At 52.2% G+C, this 20,656-nt stretch overlaps 2 protein-coding genes across 2 annotated transcripts in view; one reads left to right on the top strand and one right to left on the bottom strand.

The window, feature by feature from the left end:
- The window catches only part of PRRT4 (proline rich transmembrane protein 4), a gene marked incomplete at its 5' end in the record, with an annotated part of 31,117 nt that extends 18,206 nt beyond the window's left edge, over nucleotides 1–12,911 (top strand). Inside the window, 2 exon segments of the mRNA XM_081209901.1 lie at nucleotides 1,227–1,325; nucleotides 10,520–12,911. Coding sequence (XP_081066027.1) covers nucleotides 1,227–1,325; nucleotides 10,520–12,351 — 1,931 coding nt within the window. The 3' untranslated portion in view covers nucleotides 12,352–12,911.
- On the bottom strand, nucleotides 3,314–4,923 carry LOC308595685 (adenylate kinase 8-like). Its single transcript, XM_081210302.1, has one exon. The coding sequence runs from the start codon at nucleotides 4,867–4,869 to the stop codon at nucleotides 3,430–3,432; it is 1,440 nt and encodes a 479-aa protein (XP_081066428.1). The 5' UTR covers nucleotides 4,870–4,923; the 3' UTR covers nucleotides 3,314–3,429.
- Nucleotides 12,912–20,656: the final 7,745 nt, after the last annotated feature.

The following is a 20,656-nucleotide window of genomic DNA, read 5'->3' as shown; positions in this document are numbered from 1 at the left end:
CCTTGCCTGTATCCTGCCGGGAGACGCAGACGGGGAGGTCAACAAGGATCTCAAGCCGAATGCCTGGAGAATGGCCAGTTACCTCTGACTGCGGCCTGAGAATCCGACAGTCACAGCCTCCAGCTGAGGAGGGCACGGCTTGGCCATCCTGGCTAGGATCCCTCGACAGCCGTTGGCCATGCCCGGCTCTAACTGAAGCCGCTGCTCCCTCTCCAGCTCGGCTGTGTGGCACAGCCATCTTTGCCCAGGCCTGCCGTGGCGCAGCGGCAAGAAGCAAGGCCTCTCTCGCAATGGAGCCAGGCAGAGGAGAGAAGCATCTCCTCCGTGGCCGGACAAAGGGGATTCCTTAGGGATTCTTCAGCCATGATTGCTGCATTGTAGTGGGTTGGACTAGATGAGTCTTGGGGGTCCCTTCCAACACCACCGTTCTGTAAAAAACAAAAATCTGGCCTTATTCCCTTATGGGGAACACAAGAGCCCTTATAGAGTCCTTTGTAGGTTCTCCATCGGTCGGAGAAAAGAACAGAGGCCAAGCAAAGAATATTGAGAAGCAAAGCAGCTCGTAAGCCTGATCTTTATTGATCTGTTGCAACAGGGTGTCCCCTCAAACGCAGGAAAGGAGGAGAACCCAGAACAAAGGTGTGCCCTCCCCTTATATAGACATTTTAAATTGCCTGCCCTGGAGCTCAAGACCACCCCCAGAAACATCATACCATCACTGAAAAGGTGGTCTACAACAGAAATCTGAGTGCGTTGTTTACCTCCTGTCTGGCAGGTTACCTGTTCATGCTTACTTGATTGGATACCCTGGGGAGCCTGGCCAGTCTTTTGTAATGATAAATATTTAGTTCCTGAGCCAGGTCACAGGCTCACCCTATTCATACACAGACATACCCTTAAGGCAGGATTTGTGAACGAAAAGACAATGGGGAGGCTTTTCCATTTTCCTGCGACCTTGCAGAGAAATTATTTGGGGTCAATTTGGGAGGGACAAAATGGTTTCAGGACTTTTTCTGTGGGGTTTCAGACATGTGGGTTATATATGCAGTTGTGAACATTTATCTTTTATATATAAGACCTTACAGTTTTTTATTTCACTTCTAAGCTGCTTTGCAAGTGCCTGGGAGGGTCTGGCATTGGTCTAGGTGCCTGATGGCCTTGTGACGGGACGGAGAGAGGGGAGCAGCGCCCCTGAGCCCCTCTCAATTCTCCACTTCTCTCCTCAGGCCTATTTGGATCCACGCTTCCGCCAGAGCCTCCTGAGTGGAACGTCACAGGCAGCGCCGGGGAGCAACCTGGGGGCTCCTACCCAACCCCAGAGCAAGGTGAGAGCATCAGAGAGGCAGGCGAGGGAAGATGGGAGGGAGAGTTGGTCCCAAGATGCTCACCTGAGCTCCAGGCTCCAAAGGATGGAGGGGCTCGCAGGTCAAAGGTCAAAGGCCTGGAAACGATGCCTTATGAGGAACGGCTAAGGGAGCTGGGCATGTTTAGCCTGGAGAAGAGGAGGTTAAGGGGTGATATGATAGCCATGTTCAAATATATAAAAGGATGTCACATAGAGGAGGGAGAAAGGTTGTTTTCTGCTGCTCCAGAGAAGCGGACACGGAGCAATGGATCCAAACTACAAGAAAGAAGATTCCACCTAAACATTAGGAAGAACTTCCTGACAGTAAGAGCTGTTCGACAGTGGAATTTGCTGCCAAGGAGTGTGGTGGAGTCTCCTACTTTGGAGGTCTTTAAGCAGAGGCTTGACAACCATATGCCAGGAGTGCTCTGATGGTGTTTCCTGCTAGGCAGGGGGTTGGACTCGATGGCCCTTGTGGTCTCTTCCAACTCTAGGATTCTATGATTCTATGATTCTATGATTCTATGAGCTTGGTCGATCCGTGGCCAGGATTGCTGCAGGACGAGGGCTGGCCCAGGGGTTAAGAACCTACGCAGAGCCTCCTGGATGAGGCCAATGGCCCACCGAGTCCAGCATCCTCTTCCCACAGTGGATGAATTGTTGACTGTGGGAAACCCCCAAGCAGGATCTGAGCAGGAGAGCAAGTCTCGCCTCCTGAAATGGTTTTCAGAAGCACTGCCCCCTCCGGCTGTGGAGAGCAGAGCAGAGCCAAAATCTGACTCACAGCCAGAATCTTTCTAATCCCCTTTTCAAGCCATCCAGTTTGGTGGCCATCGCTGCCTCCTGCTGGAGGGAGTTCCATAGTTTAACAGATGTGAACTTTTAGAGCAGATCACTACAAGACATGTCTCTGAAAAAATTTACACATCACTTGGGAGGATAGGCGAACTAATGCCCGTGAAGACAGGCGAACTAATACCAGTGTACCAGTAGTAGATAGGTAGCCGTGTTGGTCTGCCATAGTCAAAATAAAAAAATTCCTTCCAGTAGCACCTTAAAGACCAACTAAGTTAGTTCTTGGTATGAGCTTTCGTGTGCATGCATCTGAAGAAGTGTGCATGTATCTGAAGAAGTGTGCATGCACACGAAAGCTCATACCAAGAACTAACTTAGTTGGTCTTTAAGGTGCTACTGGAAGGAATTTTTTTATAATACCAGTGTAGTGGAAGAAGCAAAGATCACCAGTGTTGAAGCAATGATTCTTCAGCATCAACTTCATTGGACTGGTCATGTGCAGATGCCTGATGATCGTCCTCCAAAGCAACTCCTCTATTCCAAACTTAAAAATGGAAAGCGTAATGCTGGTGGTCAACAAAGAGGTTTACAGACTCTCTCAAGGCAAATCTAAAAAAATGTAGTATAAACACTGACAACTGGGAAACACTGGCCTGTGAACGCTCCAGTTGGAGAACAGCCTTGACCAAAGGTGTCATGGGCTTTGAAGACACTCGAATTCAGGACGCAAGGGAGAAACGTGTTAAGAGGAAGGCACGCTTGGCAAACCCTCACCAGGATTAACTCCTGCCCGGAAACCTGTGCCCCACTCAGTGGTGGAGGAAGGGGGCAAGGGGAGCGCACAGGGATGGGGGTACCAATGCGGTCGACCCCCCCCAGAAATGCGCCACGCCCCCCATGCGCCGGGCGCCACGCCCCCAGGATGCATGCCACACCCTGTGCACCAGCCATGCTCCCATCTGCTCTCTGCCCCTGGTGTCGAAGCATGCAACTTCGCCACTGGCCCCAGTGTGGAAGGACGTGTGGATCCAGAATTGGCCTCCACAGTCACTTACGGACTCATTGTTAAAACCGTGTTTATGGAAGACAATCTTACTCGGCTACGAGGAAGAAGAAGAAGAAGAAAGAACACCCTGGAGCATGTTTAAATGAAACAGAAACAAGGTCCAACTTGAAGCCAAAATACTTTTATTCTCTTAACTCTACAAATATCGATCTCTCCCCTGCCCCTCAGAGCCTCCCCGGCTGCTCTCTCCCACGGTGCAAGACTTGCCGGCGTCTGGCATCGCTCACCTCCTCTGGACGGGCAGTGGCTTGACCAGGAAGCTCTCGATGTGCTCGAAAATGGTGTAGGGGTCCTGGTCCGCGTTCAGGAAGATGGCTTCCTCGTAGTAGTCCTCCAGCTCCGTCACCTGCCGGTTGTAGATGTCTGCCTTCTTCTCCACCAGGCTGGGAGCGTCCTTGGGGTTCCGCCGCAGGCGCTGGTGCACGTCCTCGTCGGCCGGAGGCTTGAAGATGGTGTGGTACCTCTCCCCCGAGACGGGGTCAGTGGCCCGCTGGCAGATGCGCTGCAAGGCCACCTCGGTGGGCAGGTTGAGGAAGAAGACCCGGTTTGGCTCGAAACCCGTGTGCTTGAAGAGGTCCGCCTGGTCCACATCGCGGGGGAAGCCGTGCAGCACCCAGCCTTTGGTCAGGCAGTCCTGCTCAGAGAGCCGGTCCTTGAGGACGCTCAGAGCGATGCTGTCTCTCACAGGGTAGCCGCTCTCAAAGAAGGGCTTGATGAGCTCGCCCACCGCCGTCTTGGCCGCCACCTTTTCCCGCAGCAAGTCGCCAAAGAAGATGTTGACCAGCCCGTACTTCTGGGCCAGCAGAGCGGCCTGCAGGCTCTTGCCGCAGCCAGGTGGACCTAGGAGCAGCACTCGGGGGCTGAAGGGGGCGTCCGAGTGCGGGCGGCTCTGCACGAAATTCAGGACCTGGGCAAAGACGTCCACGCAGGGCTGGTCGGCGTTGATGGCCTTGTGGCACCCCTCGTATGCCTGGATGATGCCGGGCAGGTTGCGGTGGCTCTCCAGGAGGCGCCTGGCCGTGGCTGGTGCCGAAATGCCCTCCGGCCTCACCAGGCGCTTCTGGACGGCGAAGTCGACCGGCCAGTCGAAGGTGGTGTGGTAGACCTCCTGGGTGAGCGGGTCCAGCAGCTTGCCCAGGTTCCTCTCCATCAGAACGGTGTCCGGAGCGGAGAGGACCACCACGTGCCGGGGGGCGATGCCCGTGGACTGCAGCACCAGGGCCTGGCTCCTCGTCTCGGGGAAGCCGTCCAGCACCCAGCCCAGCTTGATGCAGTCCACGTCGTTCAAGCGCTCCTCCAGGAGGGCAGCCCACAGATCATTGGGGATCTGCTTCTTTTGATCCCGTAAGGCCATGGCCTCGCTGGATCTCTTGAGAAGCTTGCTGCGCATGAGGTCCTGGGGACAGAGGTACGTGGCGCTCAGGTGCTTGCAGATCCAGCGGGAGATGGTTGTCTTCCCAGAGGCTGGAGGCCCCACGACGAAGATCTTGGGCACCTCGTCATTGTCCCTCTTCAGGTGGGCGATCATGAAGTCGATGGGGTTCTCGGGCTGATAGACCAGGAGGTCCTCCATCAGGCTCTGCATGAGCTGGAAGATGTTGTGCTTCTCGGCGTAGACGGCCATCGCCGGAGGGACTTGGTGGGGCTTGGTCGTGACGTCCATCTCTCCCTGTTGACGCCACTGGAGCAGAAAGCCAGGTTCTCAAGCAGGTGTTGTGTTCCGAGGTCGCCCAGCAGCGACTGGTGACATCACCATCCGTAAAAGCGGAACACGGAACAATGCACAGCCCTCGGAGTGCAGAGCCATCCTGAGCGCAGCCTGGCCGCTGTTTTTATTGATTAGGACCAAGTAGCAATTAAAGCTCTGGTTTTCCCAGTAGTGATGTATGGAAGTGAGAGCTGGACCATCAAGAAAGCTGATCGCCGAAGAATGGATGCTTTTGAATCTGGTGCTGGAGGAGACTCTTGAGAGTCCCATGGACTGCAAGAAGATCAAACCGATCCATTCTGAAGGAAATCAGCCCTGAGTGCTCACTGGAAGGACAGATCCTGAAGCTGAGGCTCCAATACTTTGGCCACCTCATGAGAAGAGAAGACTCCCTGGAAAAGACCCTGATGTTGGGGAAGATGGAGGGCACAAGGAGAAGGGGACGAAAGAGGACGAGATGGTGGGATAGTGTTCTTGAAGCTACCAGCGTGAGTTTGACTAAACTGCAGGAGGCAGTGGAAGACAGGAGTGCCTGGCGTGCTCTGGTCCAGGGGGTCACGAAGAGGCGGACACGACTAAACGACTAAGCAACAACAGAGTAGCAATTTATCGTACTTGCTGAGCACAGATGCCTGTTTAGTTTTTAGTTGCTGATATTCCCTGAGTTGTTTTCATTAAAAAGATTTTGTTAAAGTCTTTTCATAATACAGTAAGAGAAATTCCTCTAAGTAAAAACAAAAGCAAGGAGAGAAAGAGAAAAAACCAAAGGAAAACCCCCAAAATAGCAGAAGACAAAAGAGAAGAAGAGAAGAAAAATAAAAATGATTTTTCGTCTGTCAGTTACACAACAGAAATTGTTCAAGATATTCACTCTAGAATGGCACCCAACTGATCTACTTTCTAGTAGGCAATATTTACCCAAATGGATTGATTCATTTCCCTTTTTACACAAAAAGTCCAAAAGGGGTTCTGTTGTTGTTGTTGTTGTTGTTGTTGTTGTTGTTGTTGTTGTTGTTGTTGTTGTTGTTGAATGTCAGCAATACAGTCATACCTCGGGTTACAGACGCTTCAGGTTACACATTTTTGGGACACGGACATGCCAAAACCCGGAAGAACGGGTTACTTCCGGGTTTCAGCACTCACGCATGCGCAGAAACACTAAATTGCACTTTGTGCATGTGCAGAAGCGCCAAATTGCAACCCGTGCGTGTGCAGACGCACCACTGCGGGTTATGGACACTGCAGGTTGCGAACGTGCATCCCACACGGATCACGTTCGCAACCCGAGCGTCCACTGTAGTTTTTCTCTCCAGTAACTTCAACAACCATTACTCCATATTAAACAGTAATAAATATTTCCATCTTTGTCCACACAAGACTCTCTGCATTTCCATTTCCTGTTGTATTTGCCACAGTTTTCCATCTTGATTTTGGGGAAGGAAGGCTCTTCCATTAACGCTTCTCCCATTCTGTTTCCAAGAAAAGCTCCAGAGGCTTGACAGCTTTCCTCACTAAATTCACTCCAAATTTTACACCGAGTCCTCCTTTCTTTCTCAACTTTCTCTCTCTCTGCTGGCTCAGGGTGTCTTTTCATATAGCCATCCATGGAACACCTGTGTGAAGGACTTCTTAAAAAAATAAGAAACCCGGGAATGGTAGTTTGCTAAGGTTGCTGGGAACTGGAAGTCCTGCAAGGGATAGACTACAGTTCCCATGATTCTTGGGATATAACAAAGCTATAACAAAGGTGGCATTTTTTCATCTCCACCAAGCTAAGCCGTTGGCTCCTTACCTCTCTCGCCCTGACCTAGCCACTGTGATCCATGCGACGGTCACCTCCAGATTGGATTATTGTAACTCACTCTATGTGGGGCTGCCCTTGAGACTGACCCAGAAACTCCAGTGGGTGCAGAATGCCTCAGCGAGACTCCTTACGAGGTCTTCGCTGCGAGATCACATTCACCCGGTGCTCTACCAACTGCACTGGCTCCCAACACGGTGGAGTACAGGATCAGGTTTAAGGTGCTGGTTTTGACCTTTAAAGCCCTATACAGCCTAGGACCCTCGTTCCTATGGGACCGCCTCTCCTGGTATGTCCCACGGAGGACCTTATGGTCTTCAAACAAAAACATCTTGGAGGTCCCAGGCCACAGGGAGGTTAGGCTGGCTTCAACCAGAGCCAGGGCTTTTTCGGCCGTGGCCCCGATCTGGTGGAACGCTCTGCCACAAGAGATCAGGGCCCTGCGGGACTTGACATCTTTCCACAGGGCCTGCAAGATGGAGCTGTTCCACCAGGCTTTGGCCAAGGCACAGTCTGACCCCCTCCTTTGGTAATCCTCACAGAAATCTAGCCCAATGGTTGCCACTAATTTGATTTGAACTGATTTTATAATAAATTGATTTTAGAATGTTGTTACTTTACTGTTGTTAGCCGCTCTGTGCCCGGCTTCGGCTGGGGAGGGCAGGATCTAAATAAATTATTATTATTATTATTATTATTATTATTATTATTATTATTATTATTATTAGGAGGGATGTGCTTTAAAGAGATGATATTTGTTGTTGGTCCAGGAAGAGCAGCAGCCTGGAGCTCAGTGAGCAGAACTGAGAGCAGGAGGTGTTTGCTCTGGCTTCCTGTGTGCTTAGGAGAGGCCCAGGGCCTCTGCAAACAGCACCCGGAGGGGGCCTCTGTTGCTCCAGACAAGGCATCCCACCTCCTGGCTGACCTCCCATCTCAGCTCCCTTGGAAAGGGCTGCATTGCAGGAGACTTTGTGCAAATATCAGAAGTATCCCAGGACCACTGATTCAGGGGTCGACCCTGCTCTCTTCTGCCAGGTCGGTTGGGGTGGATTTACTCAGTCTGCAGAGGGGCTGATTCTCCAGTTGTCCTTGCCCACCTGCAATAACTCCCCCCCATGCTCCCCCCCCCCATGTTTCAGGCCAAATGGGAATCCTTTCTTCCTGTCTGAATTCCTTCCCAATAATCCTCCCCTTTGAGCCCTTAAAGGGTCTCTTCAAATGCAAATCTTCAAAACGAGCCATCAGTATGGAAGAAGCAAAGATGACCAACATCAACTTCGTTGGACTGGTCATTTTGTGCGGATGCCTGATGATCATCTTCCAAAGCAACTGCTCTCTTCCGAACTTAAAAATGGAAAGCGTGGTCAACAAAAGAGGTTTAAAGACTCTCTCAAGGCAAATCTAAAAAAAATACCGTATGTATAAACACTGACTGGCCTGCGAGCGCTCCAGTTGGAGAGCAGCCTTGACCAAAGGTGTCATGGGCTTTGAAGATGCTTGAACTCAGGACACAAGGGAGAAACGTGCTAAGAGGAAGGCATGCTTGGCAAACCCTCACCATGATCAACTCACACCCGGAAACCAATGTCCCAACTGTGGAAGGACATGTGGATCCAGAACTGGTCCCCATAGTCACTTAAGGACTCACTGTTAAGATAGGGTTACCAGATGTTCCCGGGGACAATCCTTGGATTTGCAAATCTGTCCACGGACAAATTCCGTCCTCAGAATGTCCCCCGATTTGCAAATCTGTCCCTGGGAAACGTGGCAATGGCAGCCTCAACAGCCTGGAACCAGCCTGGTAGTGCAGTTGGCACTGGCTGGCTCCAGGAGCTGCTCGCTGCCGTGGTGCCCGCCATTTTTCCTCACCAAAAGTCCCCATACGATGTGTCTTGTGTGCAACACATCATATGGGGACGTCTGACAAGGAAAAATGGTGGGCGCCGTGGCAGTGAACAGCGAGCAGCTCTTGAAGCCAGCCAGAGCCAACTGCGCTACCAGGCTGGCTCTGGGCTGCTGACTGCCGCTGCCGCCGCCGCCATTGCCAAAGGGGAACTGGGGACATCCGGTGGTAATGATCTCCTGCCCCCTTCCCCCTTTGTTTTGACTGATCAGAGGAGGCGCAGCCAGATGGCCATTGCCCAGTTTTTTTTAAAAAAACCCCCTGCACATTTATGTTTCACAGGGGTGCGAAAGAAGGGCTTTGCACCTTGCCTGGCAGAGAGACTGCATGCCTTGTGCCCCTCCTGGGCAACGGGCGCCAGCCCACGACTCCTGAGTCTCTCCCGATCTGTCAAAACAAAGGGGGGAAGGGGGCAGATCATTGGGGAAGGCTCGGGATAGGCATGTGTGCTTGGGCGCGGGGTCTTTTACTTCTCCATCCCCACTACTGACTCCCTGTTTCTACTCAGCTTCAAAAAAAAAAAAGTGTCCTCAGATTCATCATAACTATATGTTAAGAGCATGTTCATGGAAGACCATCTTCTTCGGCTACAAGGGATCACAGAAGAAGAAGGAGAAGAAGAAGGAGAAGGAGAAGAGGAAGAGGAAGAAGAATCATAGAATCATAGAGTTGGAAGAGACCACAAGGGCCATCGAGTCCAACCCCCTGCCAAGCAGGAAACACCATCAGAGCACTCCTGACATATGGTTGTCAAGCCTCTGCTTAAAGACCTCCAAAGAAGGAGACTCCACCACAGAAGAAGAAGAGGAGGAGGAAGAAGAGGAAGAGGAGGAAGAAGAAGAAGAAGAGGAAGAAGAAGAAGAAGAAGAAGAAGAAGAAGAAGAAGAAGAAGAAGAAGAAGAAGCTGCCAGCTGCCTCTGTGCCCTTGGCAAGAGAGGCATGAAAAGCAAGGAGGGGTGATATTTTTCAGAGATGCGCAGGGAGGGAGTCCCAGAGAGCACAATCTTCCTCTGGGGCTTGGGCAGCAGTTTTACACCTTCAGCACTTACCTGATTCTGTCTTATGCATCTTAACAAGTCTACTTGGAGTTAAATACCATCTATGAATCATTTTCAGGTAGTTCTCCTTCAAAGAATAACATGCTGTAAATTTCAAGTCACTTTTCCAGAGTTTCCCCTGGAGGTTAAAATCTATATTGTGTCCTATATCTATTGCCCGGTGTGTCACTGAGGCTTTCACAAGCTCGTCTTTTGTTTCCCAACCTAATAGCAGATTGTACATTGTAGGCAAAAGTTTTTATTTGTTTTGCAGAAGCTCTTTTTCAAAATGTAAGCTTTGGTCCAAAAAAACCATTTCCCCTATCTATTTTAAACATTTCATGTAACTGGTGAGATTGTAACAAATCCATAACATGGCTCCTTACATTTTCCATTGATTTCAGTTTGGGTCCCACCCCCCCACCCCCCATAAAACACAGCAATTACTTGTAAGTCACCCACGGTCTATCCATATTAACTCTCTTAATAGTAATGGCCTCGATAGGAGATAGCCATAAAGGTCTTTTCCTTTCCAGCAGATCTTTATATTTCTCCCAAACTTTATACAGATTCTTCCTAATAATATGGATCATAAAACTTTTTATAAATTTTTGGCTTCCCATAACAAAGACATTCATGCCAGCCGAATTTAAAATCATGACCTTCTAAGTCCAGGATGTCTGCATTATCCAATATAATCCACTCTTTTAACTAACACAAACAGGCTGTCTCATAATACATTTGCAGGTCTGGCAGTTTCCTTCCATCCTTTGAGTGGGATCCACGATGGGGCTTTCAGGGAATTGCTCCTGGCGAACAAACCAACCTCTCAGTCCGCCTCCTTTTCTCCTTCTCCCCCCATAGGTTCCGAATCCAGCAGCCTCTCCGCATCTCCGGGCAGCGAAGGGGCTTTCGTGGCTCTGCCAGGCTGCCCACCTGACCTCCTGAATGACTGCGGTTCACCGCTGCCCGACCCTGGCTCACCCCCGGCCTCCTCGCTGCTCTCGCCGGCCCTGCCCCTCTTTGTGCCGCTGCACGCCGACTGGGATGTGGCCCTGGCAGAGTGGGGCCTGGCCTGGGAGGCTCATGTCTATGGGGCAGGCTCCCTCTTTGCCCTCCTGGCCCTCCTCTCCCTGCTGGGCCTGCTGGGCCTCCCTTGCCGCTGCCCTGCCGGCTGCAAAACCCTGGCGCTGCTGCAGCTGCTGCTGCTGGGGGCTGGCGGCGGGCGAGCCGCCCTCCTCCTGGGCGACGCCTGCGGGCACCTCGAGCTGCTGCCCGCCTTTGCCCTGCGGCTGCTCCACGACCTGGCACTGCCCTGCCTGACCTCGGCCCTGGCCGCCACCCTGCTGCTGCTTTCGCGCCGCGCCCGCCTGGAGCACTCCTCGCCCTCCGGCCTGCGCCACCCTTGCCTGCTGGCTGCCCTGGTCCTGCTCCACTTCTCAGTGGCCACGGGGGCCGTTCTGGCCACTGACCTCCTCCACCAGCTGCCCTTCCTGCTCCTGGCTTCGCGAGGCGCCTTCGCCCTCCTGGCTGCCCTGCTCTCCGTCTCCTTCCTCATCTTCCACTGCAGGGCGCGAGCCGACGCCGCACAGATCTACGACCTCAAGAGCGCCACGCAGCCAGCCTGCCGCTGCCCCTTCGCCGACACCCGCCAGTGGAGGCAGGCCGCCCACACCGCCCTCCCGGCCGCCTTCTTTGGGCTGCTGAGCGCCAGCCTGCACACCTACGCCATCCTGCATGCCCTGGGCTACGGCCTGCGCCCCCAGCTCTTTGGGCCCTGGCCCTGGTGGGGGCTGCAGCTGGCCTGCCGCATCTGCGAGGCGGGCATGGGGCTGCCCTTGGCCTTCCTGGGGCTGTACGCCACCTTCTGCTCCTCTCCAGCCAGCGGGCCGCCCTGCTGCGCCCGCTGCTGCTGCCTCTCTGCGGACCCCGCTGCTGCCAAGGCCCAGCTCCTGCCCAACAACTTCCAGTGGGCATTGTCTCAGCACGAGAAGCTGGTGGTCTGCGACACCATCGCCCGCAGCGAGTCCGACTACCTCCCGCTCTACGCCCTGCCTGCCGGGGAGGCCGACGACGCCAAAGCCGTCTCCGTGCTGAGCGTGGCCGTGGAGGCTGGCGACCCCACGGCTGATTTCCAGCCCCCCTCGCCCATCGACCTCCGGCGCAGCATCGACGAAGCTCTGTGCAGCGAGGGGCTCTTCCTCCAGGACGGGGGATCTCCCTATGCCCCCTCCAGCACCCTGTCACTCAGCCTGGCCCGGGATCGGTCTGCAGAGAGCGAGCTCTACCGCACGGCCTCCTGCCTGGAGCTGGTGCCTGCCCGGTCCTGGGGGGCCAGCAGGGAGGGGGCCAGCGGAGCCACCACCGCCGCCTCCTCGTCCCCGGAGCCTTGGGGGGGCGGCGAGGGCGGCAGCAGCACCTGCTCCACCTGCCCCTACAGACACTCCACGGACGACACCTCTCTCGTGCTCAGCTCCAGCCCCGGGAAAAGCCCCCCGCGGGTCTCGCCGGCCTGCGGGAGCCCCCCGCCTCCGGGCCGCCAGAGCTGGCCCCAGGCTCCCGTCTCCCAAGAATCCCTGGTGTCGTCGTCTTCGGGGCCCCGGGGGCCACACGCAGCCCTCCTGCAGGAGGAGTTCATGGACGTGTGCCGCCAAATCGACGCCCTCAGCGTCAGCAGCGACACCATAGACTTGTAGGCGTGCCTGGGCGGAGGGAGGGGAGGCTGACCTTTGACCCCCCCAAAAAAGGCACGTGCAATTCTCAACGGGAGCTGCAGTGGGGCAGGTGCCTTGCCACTCTCCCCCCCCCAGTTGCCGACTTTGCATGGGTCAGGAATCGTGGGGTGCGGCTGAGCATGGGGGGGCTGCTCTTGTCTGCTCTGCTCCCCCCACCCCCAAGGGAAAGGAAAGACAAACGGACATCCCTGCTGGGGCACAGCCATATGCAATGCCCCCCCTGCCCCCAACCTGTGTCCTCCTCTGGTCTGCTGAGGCCTCAGTGTTAGAAAAGAGCCTGCCCCACATCCCCCCCTCTCCAGACTTGCTTTCCCATCCCCTAAGGGTGGGGGCTGCCCTCCAACAAGAGTTTGCTCCCTTTAGTAGCGATGAAAGGATGTCTTGCCTTGTTCCGTGGTGTCGTCGACTAAGAAGAAAAGGAAGCAGGTGAGGAACCCCCCCTCACCAGGGCTGGGGGAGGGAGCAGGGAAAGCGAGAGAGAGAGTTTTAACCTTTATTTATCAATAAAAGAGTTTTATGGAGACACGTGTCTGGGTTTCCTCTTTGGGAAGCGCAGTGGAGATTCACCTGCGAGTTCTGCGTTGCAAGGGGTTGGGATGGATGACCCTGTGGGCCCCATCCGATGGGGCTGTGGTTCTGGCCGCCTGGTCCCCCACTGCTACCCCTCTTATAGCAAACAGAGGGAGCTGCCTTCTGCTGAGCCAGACCGTTGGGCCTGTCTAGCTTGGTTCTTCCCGCACTGACGGGCAGAGGCTCCCCAGGGTTTTGCTCCAGCCCTGCCTGGAGCCGGAGTCGCACCTATACTCCCTTGCACCCTTGGGAAGCAGCTGTGCCAGCACCTCCAGAGGCAGGAGAGACCATGGACCAGAAACCCAAAAATGTTTGCTTTCTGTCCCCTTTGTTATTAGAGGCTAATGCCCACACGCTTTTCGGCTTGTGTGGTGGCACCTCGGTAAAACCACTTCTGACTGTTTGTAGCAGAGTTTTCCCCGGAGGCAGAGGACAAGAACAGGAGTCACACTCAGATTCACAGTCAAGAGCTTCTTTATTGCTTGACTGGCAGCACAAGCATTTCTGTTCCTATTACAGTGGTACCTCTGGATACGAACAGGATCCGTTCCGGAGCCCCGTTCACATCCAGAAGCAAACGTATCTAGCGACAGCACGTCTGCGCACGCACACGTCACTTTTTGCCACTTCTGCGCATGTGCATGATGTCATTTTGAGTGTCTGCACATGCACAAGCAGCGAAACACGGAAGTAACGCGCTCCGTTACTTCCGGGTTGCCGCGGAGCGCAACTCGAACGTGCTCAACCTAAGGTATGACTGTATATACAAGCTACAGTGGTACCTCGGGTTACAGACGCTTCAGGCCCACTAACCCAGAAATAGTACTTCAGGTTAAGAACTTTGCTTCAGGATGAGAACAGAAATGGCGCGGCAGCAGCGGGAGGCCCCATTAGCTAAAGTGGTGCTTCAGGTTAAGAACAGTTTCAGGTTAAGAACGGACCTCCAGAATGAATTAAGTACTTAACCCGAGGTACCACTGTATTTACATTCCTTCTTTATCTCTCCAGCAGCGTATACTCTCAGTCCAGTAATTAACAATCCTGACACAGCAAAACTCACAGTATCAGCAGCACACGTTGTCTTACTTCCAACCTTGTTGTCAGCGTGTGTGCTGACAGTGTATGTGTGTGTGTGCTTTCCTCGTGTGGAAATTGTAGCCTGCAACTTTCTCCCTTTATTTGCACCTCCAGCTGACAACCAATCAAGTCTAGAGTGCCACTCCTACACACTAAAGAAAACTCTGGAACCCTCTTTAAAGCTTCCAGGAACTTTTATCTGTTTCTTAAAGAAAGTTTTCATAACATTTGTGACTTCTGCCATGAACATCAAGATGGGCTCTGATCCTTCTTCTCTTCTTCCTCCTCCTCTGGTCCCTCAGTCTGCCAGCCGCTTTCCATTCTGTCTCCCTTCCTGTTCCCTCCTCTTGCAAGTCCCTCCCCTCCCAACAACCTCTCCATTTTTCTTCCAATTATTATTATTATTTATTTATTTGTACCATCTGGTTGGGTTTCCCCAGCTACTCAGGGTGGCTTCCAACAAAGACTAAAAATACATTAAAATGTTACACATTAAAAGCTTCCCTAAACAGGGCTGCCTTCAGATGTCTTCTAAACATTAGATAGTTGTTTATTCCTTTGACATCTGATGGGAAGTTGTTCCACAGGGCGGGTGCCACCACCGAGAAGGCCCTCTGCCTGGTTCCCTGTAACTTCACTTCTCACAGGGAGGGAACCGCCAGAGGGTCCTCAGCGCTGGTGTCCGGGCTGAACGATGGGGGTGGAGACACTCCTTCAGGGATACAGGACAGAGGCAGTTTAGGGCCCCACTGAGCCCCACTGGGGAGGGGGCCCTGCAGGGCTGTTGTGACGGCCCACACCAGTGACTGGATTCCTCTGCAGAGGCGCACACCTCTCCCAGCCGCCCAGGACAGCAGAGGAGCTGTCCAAGGAGCGCACAGGTAGGCAGACAGGCTCCTAGCCCCACCCCACCCCCCAAAATGCCACAGAGGAAAATAGGACGTGCATCTTTCCGGGATAGGCTCCCGTGTGAGTCACATGACTTGCACAAGAGGGCGTCCCCCCAGATGGGGACCACACTCTTATCACAGGAGCCAGGTGACTTGTGTAAGAGCACGCTCCCCCCCCAACAAAACGGGCATCTTTTGGGGTCGTGCTCTTGTGGGAGCATCCTGGGATCCAACCGGAAGCCAGTATGGCTTCTGTAATTCTGGGATGTCCCGCTTGAAGTGGAACAGTTAGAATCATAGAATCATAGAATCATAGAGTTGGAAGAGACCACAAGGGCCATCGAGTCCAACCCCCTGCCAAGCAGGAAACACCATCAGAGCACTCCTGACATATGGTTGTCAAGCCTCTGCTTAAAGACCTCCAAAGTAGGAGACTCCACCACACTCCTTGGCAGCAAATTCCACTGTCAAACAGCTCTTACTGTCAGGAAGTTCTTCCTAATGTTTAGGTGGAATCTTCTTTCTTGTAGTTTGGATCCATTGCTCCGTGTCCGCTTCTCTGGAGCAGCAGAAAACAACCTTTCTCCCTCCTCTATATGACATCCTTTTATATATTTGAACATGGCTATCACCCCTTAACCTCCTCTTCTCCAGGCTAAACATGCCCAGCTCCCTTAGCCGTTCCTCATAAGGCATCGTTTCCAGGCCTTTGACCATTTTGGTTGCCCTCCTCTGGACATGTTCCAGTTTCTCAGTGTCCTTCTTGAACTGTGGTGCCCAGAACTGGACACAGTACTCCAGGTGAGGTCTGACCAGAGCAGAATACAGTGGCACTATTACTTCCCTTGATCTAGATGCTATACTCCTATTGATGCGGCCCAGAATTGCATTGGCTTTTTTAGCTGCCGCATCACACTGTTGGCTCATGTCAAGTTTGTGGTCAACCAAGACTCCTAGATCCTTTTCACATGTACTGCTCTCAAGCCAGGTGTCACCCATCTTGTATTTGTGCCTCTCATTTTTTTTGCAATACTTTACATTTCTCCCTGTTGAAGAGTATGGCCACCGCGAGCCTGCCTAGAGAGGTGAGGATTTCGCACATGCACCCTTGGCCTGCTGTGGACTCCCAGCTGTCCATGGAGGCGCAGGTCAGTTCTGTGCCCATGGCAGCTGTCTACCAGCTCCATCTGGTACGCAGGATGAGACCCCACCTGCCCACAGACTGTCTCGCCAGAGTGGTGCATGCTCTAGTTTTCTCCCGCTTGGACTACTGCAATGCGCTCTACGTGGGGCTACCTTTGAAGGTGAACCGGAAACTACAACTAATCCAGAACGCGGCAGCTAGACTGGTGACTGGGGGCAGCCGCCGAGACCACATAACACCAGTCTTGAAAGACCTACACTGGCTCCCAGTATGTTTCTGAGCACAATTCAAAGTGTCAGTGCTGACCTTGAAAGCCCTAAACGGCCTCAGCCCAGTATACCTGAAGGAGCATCTCCACCTCTATCGTTCTGCCCGGACACTGAGGTCCAGCGCCGAGGGCCTTCTAGTGGTTCCCTCGCTGTGAGAAGCCAAGATACAGGGAACCAGGCAGAGGGCCTTCTCGGTGGTGACGCCCGCCCTGTGAAAAGCCCTCCCACCAGATGTCAAAGAGAAAAATAACTACCAAACTTTTAGAAGACATCTGAAGGCAGCCCTGTTTAGGGAAGCTTTTAATGTTTAATAGGTTATTGTATTTTAGTGTTTTGTTGGAAGCCGCCCAGAGTGGCTGGGGAAACCCAACCAGATGGGTAGGGTATAAATAAATTATTATTATTATTATTATTATTATTATTATTATTATTATTATTATTATTATTATTATTGGCAGGGGACAGCCTGGTCGACCCCTAGTTATGCCTCTGCCAGGAGCCAACGGGAATTGAACCCACGACGTTTAGCACGGAACGCAGCCTCTCTGACGCCGTCTCTCTGCCACCGCTGCCTCCCCTGTGTGGAACCCGGAGGCATTGCAGAGGGAGGGTCTAGATGACCCCCAGGGTCCCTTCCAAGGCTGCTGCTCTCTGATCCTAAGGAAAGTGGTCCTTTCTGAGCTGTGGCTTCCCAGCCTGCCCTCCCCTTCCTGCAGTTCAGCTGTGCCAAACCCTGCTGGGGGTCCCTGCCCTTCTCCCTGCAAACAGACCCCCCTTCGCTCCCCCTTGCATGCCTCTCCCCCCTCCAGGGCACACATGGCTCCAGACAGTATGACTGACACCCATCGATCTCTCTCTGCACACCCAGCTTTTCTCTCTCTTTTCGCAACATAATTTTTTATTACATTCTTCCAAGCCTTTTCACAGTCGTCTTCATCCCAAATAACGACATTGCTTCATAAATTGACCTCCACAGTGTATTCTACCCAAACCCTTTCTATGGCATTTTATCTTTATCCAGTGCAGGAGGTTTCTCCATTTACCGTTATTTTAACATTTTTTCTCCGCTGCCTTCATCATGAATCCTGTGGCCGCAATTTCATTTGACTAGAGTGTGTTTTTCAAGCAGTCCACAAAAGGCCTTCTTCTATCAAAAGCGGATCATTCTGATCTCTCCGTTTCGCTGCCAGCCTTGCCATTTCTGCACAGTCCAGGGCACACACACATGGCTCCAACTGGTGTGACTGGCGCCCATCGATCTCTTGCTGCACACCCAGCTTTTCCACTCTGGGTCAGTCAGGCACAGGAAACTGGGTCTTTACTCCAGGCTGCAGAAAACTGGGTTGCTCCGCCTGCTTGCATCGAATGGCGAGTGAAATTGGGGCTGAGCCGTGTGGCCGCACCCTGACCCTGCGCCTGGACAGTCAGATAAGCTCAGTGCAGAACTGAGCTCCTGCTGAAGGAGGGAGGGAGCATGTGCAGAGGGCCTTTTGCAGGAAGAACGGAAGCTGCCTTTGTTGTTGTCTAGTTGTTTAGTCGTGTCCGCCTCTTTGTGACCCCCTGGACCAGAGCATGCCAGGCACTCCTGTCTTCCACTGCCTCCCACAGTTTGGTCAAACTCATGCTGGTAGCTTTGAGAACACTGTCCCACCATCTCGCCCTCTGTCGTCCCCTTCTCCTTGTGCCCTCCATCTTTCCTAACATCAGGGTCTTTTCCAGGGTGTCTTCTCTTCTCATGAGGTGGCCAAAGTCTTGGAGCCTCAGCTTCAGGATCTGTCCTTCCAGTGAGCACTCAGGGCTGATTTCCTTCAGAATGGAGAGGTTGGATCTTCTTGCAGTCCATGGGACTCTCAAGAGTCTCTTCCAGCACCAGAATTCAAAAGCATCCATTCTTCGGCGATCAGCCTTCTTTATGGTCCAGCTCTCACTTCCATACATCACGGCTGGGAAAACCAGAGCTTGAACTAGACGGACCTTTTTTCGCAAGGTGATGTCCCTGCTTTTTAAGATGCTGTCTAGGTTTGTCATTGCTTTTCTCCCAAGAAGCAGGCGTCTTTTAATTTCATGACTGCTCATACTGGCTCAATTCACCTAGTTCAAGACTGCCTGCACTGACTGGCAGCAGCTCGCTTGGGTTTAACAAAGGCAAAACTCCCAGCCGTGCCTGGAGGTGCTGGGAATTGAACCCAATATCTTCTGCATGCAATGCTCCACCCACTGAGCGATGGATTCCCTGGCCTGCCAGTCAGAGCCATCTTTCCTATTGGGCTTAGTGGCGCTTTGCACCAGGGCGCTGGCCTCTCAGGGGTGCTCCAGCCAGTGGGGGAGCTGTGCGGCTTTGCCGGCGGCCTCCCCTTTCCCTGCATGCCCGCCAGCTGTGCCCCATCAACCATGTGCAGATGATATGGATGTGTTGTAAATAAAAATATGCCCTTTTCCCTTATGGGGTATCCAAGAGCCCATATAGAGTCCTTACATAGGTTCCCTATTGGTAGGAGAAAATAACAGAGGCCAACCAGAGAATATCGAGAAGCAAAGCAGCTAGTAAGCTTGATCTTTATTGATCTGTTGCAACAGGGTACTCCCCTCACACGCAGGAGAGGAGGAACCCAGAACAATGGCCTGGAAGGCCTTATAAAGACTTTTGAAATTCCCATTCTCTAGATCAAGACCACCCCCAGAAACATTATGCATACATCACAGAAGGGGTGTAACCTAAGACCACCCCTCAGATACATCCCACCTACATCACAGAAATTTTAATGTTGTTTTTCTCCTGTCACAGTTTATCTCCTGTCTGGCAAGTTACTTGATTGGATTGCCTGGGGAGCCTGGCCATTCTTTTGTAGTGGTAAAATACTTATTTCCTGGGCCAGGTCACAGGCTCACACCTTATTCAAACACAGATTAAGACAGGATTTGTGAAGGAAGAGACAATGGGGAGGCTTTTCCATTTTTAACCTTGCAGAGAAAGGATTTGGTCAGTTTAGGAATCAAAATGGTTCCAGGTTGGCTTTCCTGTGCTGATCTATGTATGTGCAGTTATGAATGTTGCCATATATCTAAGACCATAAAATTCCTATCACAGATGATACCCGGCTCTTCCTCTCTTTCAAATCAGAACCAGTAAAGGCGGTGCAGGACTTGCCCTTCCCGGAGCCCTTGGGCAGCCACAGAAGCTCTCCTGCCATACCACACCTACTGCTTGGTGCGAATGTTTTTGTTTTGGAGACAGAGAGGACCATAAATCTCAGCTCCAAAGGCAGAGATGGCTTAAAAGAGGATTAGACACATTTCTGAAGGATAAGAGGTATTGAAAGCTCCTTCTTCTTCTTTGGCGATCAATTGTAGCCGAGTAAGATGGTCTTCCATGAACACGGTTTTAACAATGAGTCCTTAAGTGACTGTGGAGGCCAATTCTGGATCCACACGTCCTTCCACAGTGGGGACATAGGTTTCTGGGCAGGAGTTGATCCCGGTGTGGTTTTGACAAACGTGCCTTCCTCTTAGCACAAAACAAAATAAAAGCATTCCTTCCAGTACCACCTTAGAGACCAACTAAGTTTGTTATTGGTATGAGCTTTCGTGTGCATGCACACTTCTTCAGATACTGTGGTACCTCAGGTTACAGACACTTCAGGGTACATACGCTTCAGGTTACAGACTCCGCTAACCCAGAAATAGTACCTTGGGTTAAGAACTTTGCTTCAGGATGAGAACAGAAATATTGTGGTGGTGGTGCAGCGGCAGTGGGAGGCCCCATTAGCTAAAGTGGTACCTCAGGTTAAGAACAGTTTCAGGTTAAGAATGGACCTCCGGAATGAATTAAGTTCTTAACCTGAGGTACCACTGTACTATGAAACCTCATACCAATAACAAACTTAGTTGGTCTCTAAGGTGTTACTGGAAGGAATTTTTTTATTTTGTTTTGACTATGGCAGACCAACACGGCTACCCACCTGTAACTTCCTCTTAGCACGTTTCTCCCTTGTATCCTGAGTTCAAACGTCTTCAAAGCCCATGACACCTTTGGTCAAGGCTGTTCTCCAATTGGAGCACTTGCAGGCCAGTTCTTCCCAGTTGTCAGTGTTCATGCTACATTATTAAAAATTTGCCTTGAGAAAGTCTTTAAACCTCTTTTGTTGACCACCAGCATTATGCTTTCCATTTTTAAGTTCAGAATAGAGTAGTTGCTTCGGAAGACAATAATCAGGTGTCCACACAACATGACCATGACCACAACATGAAGGCTCCAAGGCAGGATGATGAAGAAGAAGAGTTTGGATTTGATATCCCGCTTTATCACTACCTGAAGG

This window comes from Podarcis bocagei, assembly GCF_964188305.1.
Source record: "Podarcis bocagei genome assembly, chromosome: 10".
Taxonomy (NCBI): domain Eukaryota; kingdom Metazoa; phylum Chordata; class Lepidosauria; order Squamata; family Lacertidae; genus Podarcis; species Podarcis bocagei.
The sequence above is the reverse complement of the archived record's forward strand: the minus strand, read 5'-3'. Positions and strand labels throughout refer to the sequence as shown.

Excerpts from the sequence above, each read along its gene's own strand:
- LOC308595685 (XM_081210302.1), bottom strand. The coding sequence starts at position 4,869 with ATGGACGTCACGACCAAGCCCCACCAAGTCCCTCCGGCGATGGCCGTC.